The sequence below is a fragment of the Mirounga angustirostris genome, unplaced genomic scaffold, assembly GCF_029215605.1.
Source record: "Mirounga angustirostris isolate CCGP_5_RB_7025 unplaced genomic scaffold, mMirAng1.0.hap1 SCAF_5, whole genome shotgun sequence".
NCBI lineage: Eukaryota > Metazoa > Chordata > Mammalia > Carnivora > Phocidae > Mirounga > Mirounga angustirostris.
The window spans coordinates 147526746-147547762 of record NW_026991713.1 but is presented as its reverse complement, the minus strand read 5'-3'; the positions used below and the strand labels follow the sequence as shown (position 1 = coordinate 147547762).

Here is a 21017-nt window from a genome sequence, read left to right as displayed (position 1 = left end):
GCCGTGGCTCTGTGGCCAGTAAGCATTCAAGGAGGATGGACTTGGTAGGAAGCTCAGGGGGAACTGGATGACATATAATGGCAGTTATAGTCAAATGTCAATGTATTCGGAGTTCATTGCATGCTGGGTGCTTTTACCTCATTGTCACCTGTTATCCTCATAATCTCTTCTGCAGAATGTACAGTTGTTTATGCCCATTTATAGAGGAGGAAAACAAGGCACAGAGAGGTTGAGCAACTGGTCCTATGTCACCCAGCTTGGAGATCACAGAGTTGGAATCCTATTGCAGTTTATCACTATCCTTCCCTCTAGTATAAGTGAGAGAAAGGTGTGTACCATAAGTGTGAAAACCAAGCCAACCTGTCATTTGGGGAGGACTTTGATCTCACTGACAAATGTTGCTCATGTGGGTGAGCCGTGTCACACTCTGGAGCTCTAGGAGTGTGGTTGCTGGAAACTTCTGGGAAGAGGTTCAGGCAATGTTCTCCTGCCTGGGTCTATAGAACAGTTTTCATGTGAGGTTCAGAGAGGTCCAGGGAATACCTCTCTGAGCCACCTAGACCTTCAGGGTCATCATGGGTCATCTTGGTGTTGTCAGACTGCCACATTAAAGAAGACTTGACATGGCCCCATCTCTTGCTGCCTTTCCTATGGTTGGGAATTCTCACCCCATCTCTGGGCACGATGTGATTGCATTGTTCTGGGAGTCTCCTTTCCTCTAGGAACTGCCCCTTGGGGTTTGTATTTGCCTCATTTCTGCTATGCTGGTTGCCCTGTGTAAGCAGAGTATAACTGTGTCTTGCAATTTGGTTCCTGAAAATGTCTTACAAGGTAAATTGGAGTTTCACAAGGGGAGGCATGAGAAAGAAGATTCCTTCTTTCCAACAGTCTTGGATCCAAATGCTGAGGAGTGCTTTTGGAAGTGAAAAGCCCCCCCTCTCCTTGGATGGCCCATGGGGCAAGCGGTGGCTGTGTCATGCAGTGCAAGCAGCTTTGGATTAGCAGGGCAGTCCTGGATCCACCATTCGCGAGCTGACCCGGGGCAGGTCCTTTAACTCCTCTTCCCCATGAGTAAAACTAGGGTCTGGTGCCAGGTAGTCCTGGCAACTCTAGCTGAGAACAGGCCCAGGGCAGGGAGCACGCAGGGCCAGAGTGACAAGCCAGTGGTGTTCCCATGGTGGAGAAAGTTAAGAGCATTCTGTGATCACAGAGAAGCAGAGTGCTAATAAGGTAATTAGCACCTTTTCTCTGATTAGCAGCCAGGGAATTATTGAAAGAGATTAAATAGAAACTGTGAAAAGATCCTCGGGTAACTGAGAAGTGAGAGCTCGGTAATAGCCTGTACCCTGTGTAGAAAGGAATAAAAATATGTTTTATAAGCAGAGAGTGGATCTCTCTCACCCTTGCCCCAGTGGCTTCCTTTCAGAACCCCACACTTGCCTGTTACCACAGGGCCTTTGCACATGATGCTCTTTCTTTTCCTCTTGCCTATATCACTCCTACTCCTTCTTCAGGGGTATCTCTGACTGTCTAGATTGTTCAGTTTCCTTCACTGTGGGTTCTTAAAGCACCATAAAGCTTTCCTTCAAAATACAAATGTCAGCATGAATTTTACATTTGAGTGACTGATTAATCCTTGTCTCTCCATTTGAGAGCATAAGTTCTGTGGGTACAGATTCCATGGCTGTTTTTTTCACCACTGGATCCCCAGCCTGAGGCACAGTGCCTGGTACAGAGATGAAAAAATAAATGGAATTAACTGATTAATTAATTAAAGACACAGTTAAGTGATATTGGACATCTGGTCCTTTGTACAGTTCTAGGAAGTTGGTATAGCTGGTGCTATTTGTCATTCCCATGAAGAAACTGAAGCTCTGGGATCAGTGACATGAATCAACTTTTCCAAGACGCATACCTCATAAACTGGAATTTGTACAGAACCTTGGAGAATCTGAGACTTTATTCCTCTTTGCTCTAAATACAGACATCAGGTCTCTTATCGTAAAAGTAGAAGTTTTAACAATTTAGATTAAAACAAGCATACAACAACAAAAACAAAAATGGAAAGACAGACAACAAAGCACACAGGACAGTGGATTCTGATCGAGCTCCTTATTTCCGGGTCAGCTACGTTTGAAGAAAGTCTACCTGTTGCCTGTAACTTGCCTGGGGCAGCAGCTTGGGGAGGGGCTGATTTCAGCCCTGGGAATAGTTCTGTATCTCAAGCACCAGCTTGAGCAAGAAAACCGTCTGAGCACAACACAAGCAACTTTAAGGAACAATGTGGAAAATGATGGAATGATGGTAGAAATCAGCACCCAACGCCCGGCTGAGATTTCTCAGCACGATGATAGGAACGGAAGCCGCCAGGCATTTCTGCCCAAAGGTTGTGCAGCTTGCTAAGCTTCCTGGCTTATTGAAGTTGGAGGTGGAGAGAGAGCCTGAATTACGTGTCTTCCTTGGTGCTGCGTGACTGGAGGACCTAATTCACACTGACACACTTGGGCAAGGCTCCTAGCCTTGTTCAAAACAAACCAGTCAACCAAAACAAAAGCAAAAACTGGATCAGACCCCTCTGCGCGCTGGGGATACAGTGATTAGTAAAACAAGTAGGACAAACAAAATAAAACATCACACGTGGTGCCTGCTTCTGTGCACTCAGTGTATGTTCCAGTGGGGGACATACACACTCAAGAAAGGCCATAAATAAATGTCAATTACCAGCCATATTAAGTGCTAGGAAAATACAAAGCAGAGCATTAGAAGGGAGGAAGGTGACCTAATCAAGGAGGGCAGGAGAAGCATTGCTTACAAAGTGATGATTCAGCAGTGAAATGAAGGATGAGGAAGAAGGTGTAACTGGAACCTGGTGGTGGGTGTGGGGCCAAAAGACACAACCGAGCCAAACAAACACTGGGAAGAGGAAGGGGTTGCCATGCAACAAGTGGGAGACCACCGGGGATTTTTCCCAAAGCAGTGTCTCCCCCCCCACCCCCCACCCCATACAACAAAATTGGGGAAGTTGTAATCTAAGGGTGCGTGCATATTCGTGACAGGCTTGGTGAAGGAAATCTAGAATCGGGGCAGAAGTCATCCAATAAGTTGATAGAGTCCAGGTCCTGGTAGATCGAAGTCCCAGGGGCTGGCAAGAGTTGGCATCATCAATTCTCTGGCTCTGTTTAGTGCCGTAGTGTTTGAGTGCTCAAAGGGGTTTAAATCCTGCAAAAATGACTCAGAAATGTTGTGTTAGGACAATCTTTACTTTTGAAACGGCACTGGGAGTTTAATCACTGATTTATCATTGCTGATATGGTTAGGGTATTTCCTGGCCTGGTAGTCCTGTTTGTTTTTACATTTTTTATTCTCTTAAAATCATTAACTATTGAGGTCTGTTTTTCTGCAACGTATCCCAGGAAGTTCTGCAAGAAAGGTGGTTAGGCCAGTAGTCCCAGTCAGGCATAATCACAAAATGCCTGGGGGCCTAAAATGGCTTCTCTTATGGTAAGAACGCTGTGTCTCCTCTTTCTTTCTCTGGGAACCCCTAGCCCTATCTGCCTACAGAGGGAGCTTTCCAAGGGAAATGGAACAGCATGAGCAAAGGCCCTGTGGCAGGCACCAGGGGATGAGAGATCACTGCAGTGGGAGGGGAAAAAAGCAAGGCAGCGTGTGGTCTGAGACGAGCCTGTAAGGTAACAGGGTTCAGACCCTGCTGGCCTCTACAGGCCACACTGTGGTTTGTGGTATTTGTCCCAAGAGCCATTTGACACTGAGTGGTCAGCGCCACAGTGGAAGTAAACTCCTGGTGTCAAGAGGGTGAAACTCTCTCCTGATTCAGGCAACTGGCTGTAGGGATTTGAGTGTCCATAGGATCAGAACCAAACCCTACCCCAGACCTGACCAGACAGCCTGTGGAATAAGGACCTCATGATCCCAGGTGAGGGAGGCCCCATCCTCACGGTCGCCATTTGCATAATGACCGTGGAGTAAATCCACTGCAACTCGCTACAAAGTCATCACTCGTTGACATGATGAACAAACAGGATGCTGGCCTGGAGAAAGGAGGAGGGGACCATTGTTGGATGTTGGGGCTCATGGCACAGCCTGACTTGGGCCACCGAGGCATTTCATCTGAGCATGAAGAGAATTGGAGTGTCGGGAAGATAGATTCATCTAGAGGCAGAAGGCTCATTAAAATCCCAACTTCTTTTTGTGCCTGCTGTGCCTCCACTTTTCTAATTTGTGGGCTGAAAGTTTTGCATGGCCAAGGATGAGAAAAAATGAAGAAAGTTGGTTTTTGGTTTTGGGGTTTGTTTTTTTTTGTTTGTTTGTTTTTTGTTTTGTTTTTGTTTTAAGCATGGCTTTGCTTTCTGCCCAAGAGAGTTGGGTTTTACTGTCCCTATTGTCCAATGTCCATTTCATGTGAGTTTCAGGAAAGAGGCACCTTTGGGGTGCCTGGGTGGCTCAGTTGGTTAAGCGACTGCCTTCAGCTCAGGTCATGATCCCAGGGTCCTGGGATCGAGCCCCACATCGGGCTCCCTGCTCAGTGGGAAGCCTGCTTCTCCCTCTCCCACTCCCCCTGCTTGTGTTCCCTCTCTCGCTGTGTCTCTCTCTGTCAAATAAATAAATAAAATCTTAAAAAAAAAAAAAAAAAGAGGCACCTTTGTGGGCTGTTACTGAGCTGGGTGTACAGTGGCCCCTCTGTTCTCTCTGTCCTGTTCGGATGACAGGGTGCTGGCATCCCCTCGAGGGGCCAGCCACAGAAATGACGCAGCGCGTGGGAGCCGGGAAACACCGCCGTCTCGACCCCAGTGGGTGTCTGTGAGGCGGTCTCAATCCACAGACCATGCACCACCCTGACTTCAGTTACGCTCTCGGGAGCAGAGCACAGCGAGGCTGTCCCTTCTCTGCAAAGAAAGACGGATGTGCAGAGCGAAGATCTGAGGAATGCCGCTCTTCAACACTGGAGATGTATTGCAAGCATGCGTTTGGGGATTCAACAGAAAGAAAAGCACCCAGTTCATTGTCCTTTAGCACGTAGGGAGTTAGTTCAGGACTTCCTAATGTTTTCTCGCACGTTTCTTTGCCCAGCACAGGAGGAAGGATGTGGAGGAACTGGCGGATGGGAAAGAGACCACAGCCATAGAACAGCCACCTGGCCCCGGTTTGAACCCCAGCATAGAGAGGGTTCTTCTCTGCCTCCGAATACATTCGTGTTTGAGAAGAAGCACGGTGCACGGTTCGCTTATGGAGTCCTGGGGCTTCTTCTGTGGTCTCCTTCCGTTCTAGGGTCTCCTTCCCTCCTGTGGGTCACTCTGAGATCTGGCTTCTGTCCCCTCCACTCATGCTGAAGTGACCGTCTCCTCACCTTGTGCAGCAGTACCTTCCTGTCTCTGTGCTCCTGGACACTTGAGACCCCTCCCACCCTCCCTCTGTCATCCAGCATTCTGCTCTCCTGCTGTCTCCTTGTAGCTGTCCTGTCCTCGGCCTCCGTTCCATGCTCTCTGTCCGTCCATCTGCCAGCTCACCCTTCATAACGTTCTCTGCAAGCTCTTGAGGCTCTTCTCATGGCACACCTGTTAGGAGATGTGATCTGCAGCTCCCAGCCACCCCCTGCAGGTGCGTGACTCCCATACCCCAAACTCTGGTCCTAACCTGCATGTCTGCTACCTGCCAGGCTCCTGCACAGAACCCTCACAAGCAGCTGGTCCCACGCTGCGCCCTGTGTGCGCTTCCCGCTTGGTCCCCGTGCTCACTCACTCACTGAGCTGCCACTCTGTGCCAGGCATGGGGCCAGGGGTGCCACTGTGAGGACAAAAGCAAGGTACCTCACCTGTTCTCCACCTTTCTGAGTGACATCACCAGTCACCCAGCCAGCCTTCCCAAATCCCCGTCTGCTCCATACTCCGGAACCCCTGCCAGTCCCCTCAGCAGGTTCCCAGAGACAGGGGATGCCATCTGCTAAACATCCCCTGACTCTCCTCTTCTTTATCCCCATCACCACTGCCCCAAGTTCAGGTATCTCTCCCTGTCCTAGGATCACTTCGGTGGCCTCTTGACCTGCCCTTCCTGCCTCTGTCATTTCATGCTCTAGCCAGAGCGGTCCTTTCAGACAACAGAAATCTGGTCACTTTACATCTCTGCTGTTCTTCAAGGGTTCTTCTCATCAACTCCAGAAAACCTTAGCTCCTTATCTGTTTTTTCTGTGTCCCTCCTCTCCCACCCCTCCCTCTACCCCTCTCTTCCTTCCTTCCCTTCTTTCTGTCTCCCTTTCTTTCTTCTTTCTCCCTCCTTCTCCCACTTCCTCTTTGCCTGACTTTCTCTCTTCCAGCAATGATGTGAGCATCTTCAGTTCGGTTTCACAAATGTATCTGTTAAGTTCCATTGCATGTCAGGCTCTGCTACAAATCCATCGGAGACATCAACGACCAAACAGACAGACAAAATATTCCTGACTTCACAGAGCTTACATTCTATCAGGGCCAACCAGACAGGAAGCAATAAGCATCATAAGGAAATAGGATGAATTATATGGTAAAGGTGTTAAGTGCTCTGAAACCAGATTCTATGGTACTCCCCATCTGAGCAAGAAGCACAGACCTCCCCTCGGGCCTGCCTCCTCCCCCAGCCTCATGCATCCCCTACTTGGCTTTTTGGGTTACATTTCTTCCGCACCAAGCTGCTGGCCATTCTCAGCGCACGCCATGTTCTTCATACCTCTGCATCTTTGCACACTGTCCACTGTGCATGGGATGCTCTCTCCAGACCTCTCTGGCCTGTTCCCAGTTGCCTTCCATTCAGGAACAGCTTAGGGGTCACCTTGCTCTGGACCCTTATGCCTCCATCTTGCTGGGTCAGGTGGATTCCCTCTTTCTGGATCCACCCCTGGTTCCCTGTTCATTCCCTGGTCTTCGCTGTCAGCCCTTCTGGACTGTGGGCCCCTTGAGGCTGGGATGAGCTCTGCGGCTTTCTGAGCGAGTCTAGGAGGCCAGCCAGCTCTCCACCCTCCGGCCTCAATTTTCTCATGTAGAGAATGGCAAGAAGGAAGGCCATCCACTGATTTCTCATGGTTGCCACCTGAGGGTGAGGGACATCTCTGGGGCTGGGTCCGTGGGTGATGTGTTGGGGCATTCCTTGCCTCGGAGACCCTGAAGAAGGGGTCCCTTCTGTGCCCGACGACTCTGGAGAAGACAGACCAGCCTGAGCCTGCAGAGCTGGGCAGCTGACTGGGTCCTGACCCAAAGCCAGCACTGAGTGTGGCCGGAACTGGATGCCCTGGGGCTGCGCAGGAACGCAAATGGACCATCATCGATTGTTTTCTCCTTTCAAACAGTCATTTGGAACCCTTTTCAGAGGCTGAAAATCAGTCTTTGATTTTGAATCCACATTGAATTGACATTCAATTTTCCCTTTTATGCCACTTTTTAGGAAAACACTCAAACTATCAATTTTTCTGTTAAAATCTCTCCCTTCCTACTCCTGTTTATGTTTCCTAATGCCTTTTGTGCTCCGGGTTCAGCTGTGATGGTGAGCTCTGGTCACAATGAGTCCATCCTTTTTTTTCTGAGTTTCAAGGGGATCCCAGCTTAGTACTGTTTTTTGCTGTGTGCGTCCACACAGAGTGCAAATGTGCACATGAGAATTGAATGTTGCCCTGTTAAAGGGGCCAGCAGTATTCTTCGTTTGGTCTACTAGTCTTTGGGAGTCTGAGAGATGAACAAACTTGAGTCTCTTCAAATTCCTAGGTCTGCATATGTGATGGGAGGCTCCACATTCTGTGAGCTTCATGGGGAAGTGGTTAGTAAGCAGAATGTTGTGCCCTGGAGAAACAGGGCAGGTTACGTTGCTCAATCTCTTGGTGTTGGTCTGGGGCTCATTCTCCTATTCAGAAACATCACTTCGAGAAGAAGACAGCAAGGGGTGGTCTTTAGGTGGTATTTGAATACATACAGCAGGAATGTGGATCAAGGAAGGGGTCAAGGAAAGGGCGCAGGCAGATTGAGATTGATGAAGAGGATGGTACCGTTGCCCAGTGGAGGTGAGCCAAGTGCTCTGGGATCCAGTGAAATCCAAATGAATGTGCTTGGTCCTGAATACTGTCGACTCCATGTGTTTGGACTAATGATGACATGAGACACTGTGGAAACTGGTGAGTGGCCTGTAAGAAAGAGTCAGTGGATGGTCGCCACGGTGGGTCAGGCGCTGTGCTGACGGGCTGGTGCCTGGCTCATCGAAGCCACGAGGGAGGGAGGTGGCAGTTGCTTTTCCTGTCTCATGGCGGAGGAAACGGAGGCTTAACACTGTTGAGTCAGTTTCTCAAGGCCACAGAGCTGCTATGTGGGAGAACAGAGGTTCGAACTCAGAGATGTCTCATCCCCAAATCCGCATGCCTTCCATTGCCGCACCAGCTCCCTCCCCACGGTCCCGCTGGGTCTGTGCTCTTGAAAACCCAGACCCTTCCCGTTTGAGTGTGTGAAAGAACAGGAAGGGCTGGGCCTGTTTGGTGGCCCTGTCTGGAGTAGGCTGGTGGGATGGCCCACTCATGCTGGAGGTATATCGAGGTCAGGGGTGACTGATGACCGCACGGCTGCGTGGGGGGTCTTTGAAAACTCAGGGAAACAGAAAGATGTGGGTGGTGGTATGGTCTCTACAAGACCCCCAGGAGTTTCTTCCTTCCACCTGGGCCAGCACCTCAGGCCACCATGAGATCTAAGGGCTCCTTAAGGGCGCCCTTCACCCCCAGGGGGTTGCAAGACTGAAGGAACCTGCTTGTTTGCTTGATTCATTTATTTATTTATCTTTTTTTAATTGTAGTAAAAATCCACATAAAGTAAGATTTACCATGCAATCATGTTGAAGTGTACAATTCAGTGGCACTGAGTTCCCTGACCGTGTTATACAACCACCATCTATTTCTGGAATTTCTTCATCACCCCAAAGGAAACCCCAGACCTGCTGGCCATCTCTCTCCTCCCTCTCTCCTTCCCAGCCCCTGGCAAGCACTGCTGTGCTTTTGGCCACTATGATTGTCCTGTTCTGGACCTGTCATATACTTGGAGCTTTGCAGTATGTGGTCTTTTGTGTCTGGCTTCCTGTGCTGGGGATATGGCAGGGGAGGGGCTTGGAAGTGAGATGTGGACTGGGGAAGCCCCAGAGCAGTGTGGACATAGGTTCTGTTCCTGGGTGTGGATAGACAGGGGTACCATTTTGTCTGAATCCGCTGGATTCCTGAGTTCTGGAGAGCACGTAGCAAGCATTGAGACACTGGGGAATACTAGCCCGGTCTCCCCCCAAATTGTGCTTTTGTTTCCTGCCTGCGGATTGTCAGAGTTCGGGCAGCAAAGGATTCCTTTGCTTCAGACGCTGAGATCCCCCTCCGGCACCTTCTTCCTCTTACGCCCACATTCACACCGCACACAGGCACACCCACCTCCCCAGCTCCCTCCGTGCCCCTAACTCAGCCACGGTTTCTCTCGCCGAACATTCCTTCCTTCCTTCCCTCTGTCATTCATTCATGCCTCCGCTTACTCATACCTTCAGCTTACGTGTTCTGGGCTCCTCCAGCTACTAGGAGCCCGGCTGGGTGCTGTTGCTGCGGGGATGAATTAGCATGAATCTAGTTGCATGGAGACATTTAAATAGACACTCGAAATACCTGCTGACAAGATCGACAGTAGAGGCGTGGACAGTATGTTCCGGGAACACCATGGGGGTGGAGCGGGGGAGAGAGGACAGAAGAGGTGGCAGCCGCTCGATATGTAGTGGGTGATCTGGCATTTGTCCGCACTCTGTGGCTCACGGAACTCTTACGCATCATCCCCAAGTCCTGGGTCCCCCACACCCCTCCAGGTAACTAGAGTCCCACTAAGTCCATTTTACAGAAGAAAACATGGAGGTGCAGGGAGACTGGTCGACTGGCTCTGGTAGGCAGCAGGGCCAGTGTGTGGGAGAGAGGGTGACCAGGCCAGTGGCATCCTTTCTCACGTGGCACATGGGTGTGGGCACCATCTGGGTGGTGACCACCACTCACCTGTTCCTGGGTGGCTCCGGCTCTCTCCCAGGAGTGGAGCAGTTCACCTCAAGGAGGCCCCTCTTCCTTCGCTCCCCCGTAGTACATTCTGACTCACAGAGTGCCCCCTCTTCCCCAAAGCGCGCTCTCGGATGAGATGAGGGGGCTCACGGGCTGTGACATGTCTCAGCTGGGGAGGCCGGAGGGAAGCACATGGAGGGGAGGGTGTCAGACAGCAGACCCCGTCTGGCCTCACTCCCCATTTTTCCCTGCAAGCCAGAGGCTCTGTGGGGTCACATCTGTGGGTTTCAACCTCTACCCTGCCAAATGCTGAGTGACCGTGGGCATGTCACTGAACGTCTATAGCACTGCTACTCAGAGCTCAGTCCATGGACCAGCAGCTTCGGTGCCACCCGCAAGCTTGCTGGCAATACTGCAGCCCCCGCATGCTGAATCTAAATCTGCGGTGGAGCAAGATTCCCCCCACCCCCCCTGATTCCTGGGCTCCTTAAAAGAAACAAGGACCTCTCTCTAAGCCTCAACTTCCTTCCCTGTAAGATGGGAACAGAAATACTTTCCCCTGACAGGTTAGTGAGCAGATGCAGTGCATGCAGAGCTCCCTGCTTGGCTGGTGGGTTGTCCTGGTCTGCCCAGGCCCGAGGGCCTCTGAGGATGCCGGACTTCTAGCTGGAACCCGGGGACGCGTTGTCCACCTACTCCCATCTCGTGCCTGGCACACAGTTGAAGCCCCTGCGGCACGGCGTGCCGTTATTAGGACATTTAGGAACCACGCAGGGAGGAGCCACAGGAGAACCGTTCGTAACGCTGTGCCGGCGGGTTGTAGTGTTTTGGGTGTCCTTGTCGCCAGCATGGTTGATTCTCTTGTGAGGACAACAGCCCCCGTAATCCCAGCTCTCATGAATCAAGCTCTCGAAGTGAGAGCGCGGCACATGCATTATCTCAATCACAACAACCTCCTTCAAGGAGCAGCTAAATTCCCTTCATTGTACAAATGAGAAAATAGAGCCTTGCAGATAGGATGCACTTTGCCTAAGCCCCGACATTAGTGAGAGGAGGGGCCAAGACTGGACCCTCTGTCTATGTGGCTTCAGTCGCACCAACATACAGACTCGCCACGGGAGAAGCAGTTCCCTCCGACCTTCAGCTCTCAGAGCTGTTTGTTGACATTTCCTAGAGAGCAGGGTCATTTTGAAGAGGACGTTGCTACTCTGATATTTACTGCCAGGGTGTGCCCCTCGCAAGGGTTAGGGGAAAGCCTGAAATTCTCCCTTTTCCAAAAATAAAGCTGCTTCCTTCAGTCCAGCAGTGGCCCCTGTGTGTGTGTGTGTGTGTGTGTGTGTGTGTGTGTGACAGAGACAAAAACTTAATGAACAGGACCTGTTTGCATTTTCTCCTTGCTGGAACAGCAAGCGGGATTATCATTGGTGGCAACTTGTCATGTCTTTCGTCTGGGTCACGGCAGCGGTGGTTGTCAGACTCCCAGAGAGGAAACCAATCTTGGTGGCATATTAAAGAAAAACAAAACACAAATGGAGGAAGGATGAAGAGCTCATGCAGGGAAGACAGAGCTATGTGGAGAGAGGCAGCCACCCCTGGGGAAAAAAGCGTGGACGGTGAATGGAAATACACCACTCCGTCGTTTTGAGTTCTTCCAATCTAAGCTCAGAAGATGAGAGAAGAATGAGTCATATTATTCTCTACTGTTTTTTCCCTAGCCAAAGTGGTGTCAGGAATCTTTGGTTTCCAGGGACAGAAAAGCTGATTCAAATTGGCTTAAGCAAAATGAGAGGATTCATTAGGGTATGCAGCATCAGTGAGGGTAGATGACTTCAGGTGTGGCTTGAACAAAGTGCTCAACAAGGGTCTCATGACTTGGTGTAACTCTTTATCTTTCAGCTTCGCTTCTGATGGTTTCCTTCTTAGGATGGTGTAGGGTGGCATGATGGCTGCCAGAAATTCTGGCTGAACATCCTCCTGGAATTCAAGTTTAACAATAAGAGAAACTGTCTTTTCCCAGTCACTTTTTCCAGAAACCCTGAGACTCACTCTGATTGGACCTGTTAGGACACATTCCTACCCCTGAACTCATTGCTGACATCATGGGGTTTGGATGAGCCAATAGGCTTGGGTGATGGTGGGGGAAGAATGGCTCTCCGTGGAAATTCACTATTGCCAAGAAAGAACGAAAGGATGCTCAGTGGCTGGAATAACAAATGTCCATGATGTGTCTCAGAGAGGCTTGTGCTTCTCTAAGAAAACAAATCTGGGAAAAAAAAATGGCTTCTGGTGCCTAGAGTAAGTCTAGTAGCTCAATCACAGTTGGGACTGGCAGGGGAAAAAAATCCCCTGGACTTGGGTTTATCAGCAGCTCGGAGACCTGATTCCATGATCTCTGATCAGGTAGAATTTCCTTCTGGCTTTCTATATGAGAATGGCCGGACCCAGCCTCAGACAATCCATCATCACGAATAACCCTGTTTAGAAGCCTTGAATCAGATGATCACCCGCAGGTTGACGGACCACCGGGTGAAGCCAGCTTGGGGCTTCACTGTGTCCTTGCATAGAAACAAGAGCCTCCATCTCAGCAGGTGTCTCTTCTTGGTCAGCCTGCTAACGATCTAGAAAGCAGGGCTGGGTCCAAGAGCGGCAATCATCGTGTGGTTTTGATGAATGTAGAGTGTTGGGTTGTCATCAACTCATTGCAGTGGGACTCAAGGAATACATCCCTCCATGCATTTGTGTGTTCTCTCTCCCAGCATTGCATTACTTGTCAGAGGGAGAGCTTGGGTCTGGATGATGAACTGGGACTAGGTCTGGAACGCCTAGGCTGATATGGGAGCTCTAGCCACACTGTTTGAGGTTAGCATAACCAGTTGATTGAACGATATAGCAAACAGTTATAAGCCTTACTGCACCTTCAATGTAGGCTCCTATCTTGGCACAGATCAGAATTCCAAAGGGAAGAATGGAGCTGGCGCATGTAAAACCCTAACATCCCCAGAGTTCCAGGTCCTCTGCCAGCCTCCCTGCCGGAAGTGCGTTTAGTAGATGAATTGTTTGGAATAAGATTGACCTAGGAATTAAATCACACCCTTTACTCTGACCTTCAGGACACCCACTGTGTGATATGGTCTCTGCTTCCTGTCCTAAGTCATCTCTCCCCTCTCTCTCCCTCAGTCATTAAACTTTAGCTGTTTTGATCTCCCTCTGTTCCCTGAACTTGCCAAGCCCCTTCCTACCACATGCTGCTCCTTCTTCTCGGATGGCTCTCCTTATGTCACCCCACCCCTCAGCCTTGCCTGGCTGATTTCTTCATATTCTTTTGAGCAGCCCCAGTGTAGCAGACCAGCTGCTCTCAAGTGGGGCTCCTCTCCACACCACTCCCGAACTGTTACATCATCTGATTTCCTTGATGTTATTCTCTGTGTTGAATTCATTCTTTCTTGTCTATCTGCTCTCTTAAGAATGCGAACTTCATAAGAGCTGGGACCTTCACTTTTGGTAGCCTCTTTCCCTAGATTCACTCCCCTGGAACCATGCCTGGCACATCGCCGGAGTTTGTTAAATTCGTTGAGTGGATGAAAAGCAATCAATAGATGAATGTTTCTCGAGCAGTAGATCTGGCAGGTCTGCTCAAATACATAAAGCACTAGTCTCTCTTTCCACCTACTGGCATCCTTGCAGACTCAGAATGATGCCCCCAGTTTTATCCCCAAAGCAGGTGGCCCAGTGCCATGCACGGTGCTGAGAAGGACTCAGAAGGACGTTGTGCCCTACCCTCAAGAATTCTAGTCTGAGGAACAGGCAAGATGCATGCGTCTCAGTAAGTAGGCAACTGCACACAAGTTAGGGCTGAGGAGTGAGCTGTAAAGGCAGAGGTACTGGGAATTCAGAAGTGGGAATACTGGGGCGCCTGGGTGGCTCAGTTGGTTAGGCGACTGCCTTCGGCTCAGGTCATGATCCTGGAGTCCCGGGATCGAGTCCCGCATCGGGCTCCCTGCTTGGCGGGGGGTCTGCTTCTCCCTCTGCCCTCTTCCCTCTCGTGCTCTCTGTCTCTCATTCTCTCTCTCTCAAATAAATAAATAAAATCTTTAAAAAAAAAAAAGAAGTGGGAATACTAAGGAGTCCATGATGGACATGGGAGCTGGGGCTTGATGGTCAAGGCTACCATTCTTCACCACTGTCATCGCCACCCCAACTTGACCGAGCTCTTGCAACATGCCAAGGGCTCTATGTGCCTCATCTCTCAAAGTATGCACAGCAACCCTCCAAGGTGGTGCCTGCTATTGTCATTTCTGTCTTTCAGATGGGGAAACCGAGGCTTAGGTCAAATAACTTCCTTGCAGGAAGAAGCAGATCATGCTAAGGCTGCCAGCAAAGCCCATGTTCCTCCCACACAACCCCCGTTGCTTGTGGTTTCTCTGTGTAGAAAACACTTCACTCTCAATGGCATCATGACACATTAAGATAGCACTGAATTAGGGGTGAGAGACCTTGTGTCTGTTCCTATGGTCCCCACTGATTTATGTGAAATTTGGAGGATTTCATTCAAGATTTTGAAGTCTTCGTTTCCTCACCTAGAAGAGAGAGAAATTGGACTTAGCACTACCAAGTCTTGCTGAACATCAGCATATTCTGGAGAACATACATATTCTAGAACTCATAAACAAAGACTCTGGTTCAGTGAGGGTGGACTGGAGCCTGGAAATCTGAGGGTATGAGAAATCCGCCCAGGGGAGCACAGCTACAGGGTTGGATACTGAAGACTTAGGTTAGCGTTTTCAACCCTGGCTGCACATTACATTCACCCAGGGAATTTTAAAAATCCTGGACCCTATCCCAGACCCACTCAGTTGGCATCTTTAGGTATGGGGCTGGTGGGGGTGGGAGAGCATCAGCTTTAAAGTTTAAAGACTGCTGGCTTTTGAGATGTGGCTAGTGTGCCTGCGAAGCCAAATCATTAATTTTATTTAATACTTTGAAATTAAGTTTAAATAGTCACATGCAGCCAGTAAGGCACTGCATTGGAAGCCCAGGCTAGGATGAGTTGAAGGTTTGGTCATTCTAAGAGGACTTGTTCCTTGCTCCATCCTCAACCATAGAGCTTCTCTCAGAAATTATTTTACATGATCTCCATCTCCTCCACCCTAGTCTGAGAGCCTAGTACACAGACTCTGAGTTAAGACTGGAGTGCCTCTCCTGGTCTCCAACTCAGAGCATGGCAGCCACCCTCATTTTTGGGAACCTACCAGCTGGGAACCCTCTAGTCACCAGATACTTAAGGTTAAACATCTCATTTGAAGAGAGGAGGAGAGAGCAGAGAAAGGTGGTTTTGGTTATTTTAGAAGGATGATGGTGGATTGGCTCATGGGAGAAGCAAAATGGGGGGACAGAACGTACATCATGAAGTGGTCCAATGAGTGGAGGTTGCTTAGAGTGAAATTCTGTGTTTGTGGGTGAGGGAGCTGATGTGCTTTTGGAAAATGATGGACAGGGGTAAAATATGAAGACTTCCTTTGGTTTTCTCCCCCAAGCACACCTTACTTTGCTTCATTAGCTCACTCAACAATTTGCTTTGTCACATGTTTGTGGAGTACCTGACCTCTCTCAGGTACCGAGATGATGCTGAGTCCCAAACACGTTAGTGCAGACTGTGCTGGGGCTGGTGTGTGTTTTTACTTTATCCTGAAGGTTGTGAGAGCTGCTGAAAAAAAATTTAAGAAGGAGGACATCATGCTCCAGTTTGAACTTTAAAAAAAGTAACTGGAGCAGCAGTGTGGAAGGTGGGTGGGAGAGGGACAAGACTTGGGTAGGGACTCCATAGAGGAGGTTCTCGCTCTTGTTTGAGAGAGAACTTCCAAGGGTCTGGAACATGGGCAGGTCCAACAGGGAAAGAAAAAAGAAATAATCCTCTGGGACAATGAAGAAATAATGGATGCCCCTCAGCTTGAGTGGCGGTTAAGTGCAGTAGAAAATGTGGGAAGAGATCCCTCCTATCCTGAAAGGAGAAAAATGAGTGATAGAACATAAATCATAAAATAGTCCAGTAAATGGAGGCTGCCTAGAGTGAAATTTTTGTGTTTGTGGATGATGGAGCTGATGTGTTTTTGGGAAATGACACCTGGGTACAATTTCCCCTGTTAGCCCCAGTCTTCTGCATCAACTGATTGCCAGTTGATGTGAGATCACTGACATTACTTTGCTATTTCTGGACATTTTCTTTTCTAGTTGGATGCCTGAAGAATGATTGAGTGGTGTTTATTCATCACACACACACACACACACACACACACTTTTGTTTCCTGTTCTGCACACCTGGTATCAGTGTTTTCCAGGACCTAAGCATCCAGATTCTAGATTCAGATTACCTGATCTTGAATCCTGACCCTGCCATGTACCAGCTATGTGTGTTAGGCAAGTTACCTTCTCTGAACTGGAGTTATAAAATCTGTAGTACAAGGATGATAATAAGACCTCTTGCTCCACATTAGCTGTGATGATGACCATGGTGATGGTGATGGTAATTCTGATGAGAAGGGAAAGGGAAATGGATAGAAGGATATGATGATGAACAATGATGGTGGATGACAATGATGATGACAGTGGTGGGTGATGAGGAGGAGAAGGAGGAAGATGGATATGATGGGGATGATGATGATGGTGGTGGATAATGATATGATGATAGTGGTGGTGATGGTGTGTGATGATGATGGTAGATGATGAATGATGGTAGGCGATGATGGTGTTAGTGGATGATGGTGGTGGTGGATAATGATGATGATGATGGTGATGGTGGATGATGATGATGATGGTAGATGATGAATGATGGTAGGTGATGATGGTGATGGTGGATGATGATGAGGGTGGTGGATAATGATAATGATTATGATGATGGTGATGGTGAACGATGATGGTAGATGGTGGTGGTGGATGATGATGATGGTGGTGATGATAGATAATGATGGTTGTGGATGATGATGGTGGTAGATGATATGATGGTGGATGATGATGATGGTGGTGATGGAGGAGGAGGAGGAGAATGGCTGATGATGAGATAGAGATCCTTCACTGGGACAGAGTTAGCTTATATGTATGTGAGAATGCTATTCTTCTAAATTCTCAGGCTTATCAAGTTTGGTGCCTTTAGTTTTCCTCTCATCCATGGAAGCAGAAATAAAATATATTTAAAAGCTCAGTTATCACACAATAAGAGTGGCAGAAACACCAAGTCTCACCAGGACAGTCCTCCCACAAGAGAAAGAAAAATCCCAAGGAATCCCTCTCGATTTTTGCTGGGTCACCTGCATCATTATCTTTTTTTTGGTACCCACCCAGGCAGGCAGAAGGAAAATAAGCTATGGAAATGGGTGCAGGGTTGACAACAGTGACCAGTTCTCTCAATGCTTCCTAGGGAGGATCTTCCTGCTCATTTATTTCCTCACCAAATATATATTGAGCCCCTGCTGTATGTCAGACATTGTGCTACACTCTGACAATACTAACTTGAATAATACTTATGCTGCTGTTGAGAAGAGACTGAGAAAAATGAATAAATCAGCATTGGAGCCCAGGTACTCAGATCACAGAAATTCACTGGCATGGGGCACAAGCAGTGGCTTTTTTTTTTTTTTTAAACCCTCAAGTGATTCTCCTCTGCAGCCAGAAATGAGAGCCACCAGTGTGCACGAGGGAACATTAGATGACATCTTGCATCTTGTAATAAAGTTGTTGTCAGCATGGGGCCTTGTGGATTTTAGGGAAATCACTTAACCTCTTTTCCTGTGACTTTATGAGAAATGCCATCCGTGAGGGTTATAGCCACTTGCGATACCTCATCCCTTGGGTAGTTAGAATCGAAGAGCTGATGGGTATGAGTGTCCGTTATAGCCTTTGTGAATGGGTAAATGAAATGAAAGTTGGTATTAGACTCTATTAAACATCATGCCTTGATACCCACCGGGGTCAGGTCTCACCCTGAGTGCTCAGCAAGCTCTGGAACATTCTAGAACATGAGATCAGGAACTCTCATCTAATGAGACCTCGGTTTAAGATGGGGCCAAAATGCAGAGTGGAGAGAAGACACCCAGAATCCCATAGCCCCTGCCTCCCTCACTCTGTGTTTAAAACAGTTTGTTCTGTCTTCAGCAGAGCAGTGAGCCTGGGGAGAGAACTGCTCTTGCTTCAGAACCCAAGTGGGTGTCTGAAATCTGTTCCTCTCCCCCGGCTGCACACTGCCGAGGAAGCCAGTGCCAGAGGTGGTCAGAGACTGCTCTATAGAATCTGAAAAGGACAGGCTGAGGGATGGCAGGAGGTGGTGAGTGCAGGAGAAACAGCCTCTGCTACTCAGGTAGGAAGCGGGAAGAATGTTCAGGGCCTTGAAAAGAGGGCCATGTGGCATATCAGATGCCAGGCCCTGGGAGTGTGGCCAAATTCCTCCATCACCTCCTGCCAGTCCGTAAAAATATCTTTGAAAAATCCAGGGCTAAACATGAGCCTCTTCACTGTCTCGCTGGGCAGTTACGTTTTGCAAATACCTTCTCACTTCCATCCCTCCGTAAGGTAGACAGAGCCTTGGGTCCGTAATGGGTTTGGAAGTTTCAGATGCCAGTGGAAATGATAGTGGTGCAGGGTAACTGTGGGAGGTCCATGAAGGACATGAGAGATGGTTTCTCTCCAAAGCATGATTCATCACTGGGAAGAAAGACAGTTCCTTCTCTTCGTGTGGCCTCCTTGGGCTCAGAGTGAGTGGGCTGGTTTGCGGAGCGGAGGGGCAGTGTGATGCTGGCATGTCAGGAGATCTGGACATACCGGTTTCTGAACTAGGATCAGGATCCCCTTGGGCTTCTGGCTCTGTCCATGTTGTCGAGAGGACTGAAGGACATGGAGAGACGTCCCTGGACTGTTGGGAGTCAGGCATAGATAATAGATGAGCCTGTCATCCTACTTCAGCTCTTCCTGGCTCCTCCCACCCTGGGATGGTGCTTATTATGCCCACTTTATAGGCAAAGAAACTCAGATGCAGAAAGTTTCAGAATTTAACCACGGTCACGTGGTTAGTTCTTGCAGAGCCACAACTTGAACTCAAGTCCGAGAGACCCCAGAGCCCACAGTGTTTCAACTATAAAGTGACTGGTGTGCATAAAGGGGTAGGCTGGAGAGTCTCTACTTAAGGTGATTGTCTAGGGGAGCCATTGATGACCATAGAGGAGAGGAGTGGCATGGTTAAAGCAGTGTTCAACCAGGAACTTCCATCAGGCAGTCATGACATGGCTGAATTGTTGGGATGCTCAAGTCCAGAGTGGGAATTACCCCTGACCCACGGGGAAAATAACAGTGATGTCGATTTGTTGAGTACTTGATATTTGATGGATACTGCCCCAGATGCTTTTCTACAAGGAGGTCATTGAATCCTTCCAGCTCAACAAGAAAGTGCGATCATCACCAACAGTATAGTGCAGGACTGAAAAGCTTGGAATCTCGAAGGCAGGCAAACCTGATTCCCTGTCTTTATGACCCTGGAAGAGTCACTCTGCCTTTGAGTCTGTTTCTTCATTTGTATGACAGGGATCATGCTAGCACCCATTTAGGAAGGTGGTTGGGGGTAGGATTAAATGAGATACTACACTGAAAGCGTTGAGCCACACAACTCTCATAGGCATGTTAACTAGTATAATTATTGACATTGCCATACCCATTGTACAGATGTGGAAACTGAGTCTTGGGAACGTGAAGTGATTTTTTTCCCAAGGTCACCCAGTTAGGATTGGTACCTGGACAGCATGACCCCAGAAGTTACACTGTTGTCCATCCTGGGGAGAAGACCCTAATGGGGATCAGAAGAGAGTAATAGAAGAGATTCGGCCTGGACTAAAGCACCACAAGACCGGGGAGTGGGAATGGCACAGGCAAAGAGCTTGCACATATTTTTACACAGACGGCTGTGCCAAGCGAGCTCTTGGCTAATGAACTGCCGTCCCTATAATTATCTTCTCTTTCACGAAGTTCACAATGCATCCATGCCCTCCTCCCCACATGGAGAGTTAGATAAGCCTGCACTTGCTTGCTGCTCTGCTCTATGCACAAAGCCGCTCGTGAATACAGTAACATCTGGCTCATAGCATGTGGAGCAGGGGTGCGGGAGCATCCCAGACACCTCCCCCGCCGCCCCCAGCTAGCACCTCTCCACTAATTCCGATTATCCCTAGGAAGTGTGTACATATGGATCATCTCAGAGATCCTTTTTATTGGGTTCCGACCGTGCCCTTAGCATCTGCCCTCCTGAGATCTTTCTCCATTCCTTGTGTGCTCAGTGCAAAAAGATGCTGATCCCTTTGCCTTTTGCAGTCATAATGTGACTCTGGTCAGCAGCTTCCTTGGAGGCATCTTTGCTCCATGGGAATTATTACATTTCCTTGGTAATTAAGCTTGGAGCTTCTCAGTCCCATCCCAAGAAACACCTGGCAGTGCATAAGGTTGTTGGGTATAACTGCCTTGAAATTTGACTTCTGTGCCTTCGTCCATTGGTGGGTTCGTTATGTTGTCGCTGTTTTTGGTATTTAATGAGGTTGCATGCACAGCTGTTGAGGCTTAGAGGCCCTCTATATTCCTTTTCTGATCAAGAAAGGTCACTCTCTCTCTATTTCAGACATTGGATGGAGGAGTGGTAGGTTGGTGATGTTGAAAGATTTTATTTTCTGGACATGACATTCAAGAGCCATAAAAAAAAGTACAATCTCAGACACTGAATTCTTCTGTTTTGCTTTATGTTTAAGCCAAGGACATTCCTCTTAGACTTCATTCACACATTCATTTACTCATGCGTTCCCTCCCCCTGCATTTCCTGATGTGTCATGTTCCAAGCCTTCTGCCTAGTTCTGGGGACAGAGAGATGAAGACAGCAATCTCTCTGCCCTTGAGCCATTCATAGTCTTGTTGAGGCATGATTTAAAATGATTAATCAATCCAAGAATATTGGATTTCTCCAAAAGCT

General features: G+C 48.7%; 1 protein-coding gene across 1 annotated transcript in view; it reads left to right on the top strand.

Annotated features, from left to right (window-relative positions):
• The first annotated feature begins 16617 nt into the window (after nt 1-16617).
• Nucleotides 16618-21017, top strand: part of GRIN2A (glutamate ionotropic receptor NMDA type subunit 2A) — a 167264-nt gene continuing 162864 nt past the window's right edge. The window contains exons 1-2 of the mRNA XM_064590311.1: nt 16618-16687; nt 17785-17927. Of these exons, the coding sequence (XP_064446381.1) occupies nt 16618-16687; nt 17785-17927 (213 nt within the window). The remainder of the gene's footprint in view (nt 16688-17784; nt 17928-21017) is intronic.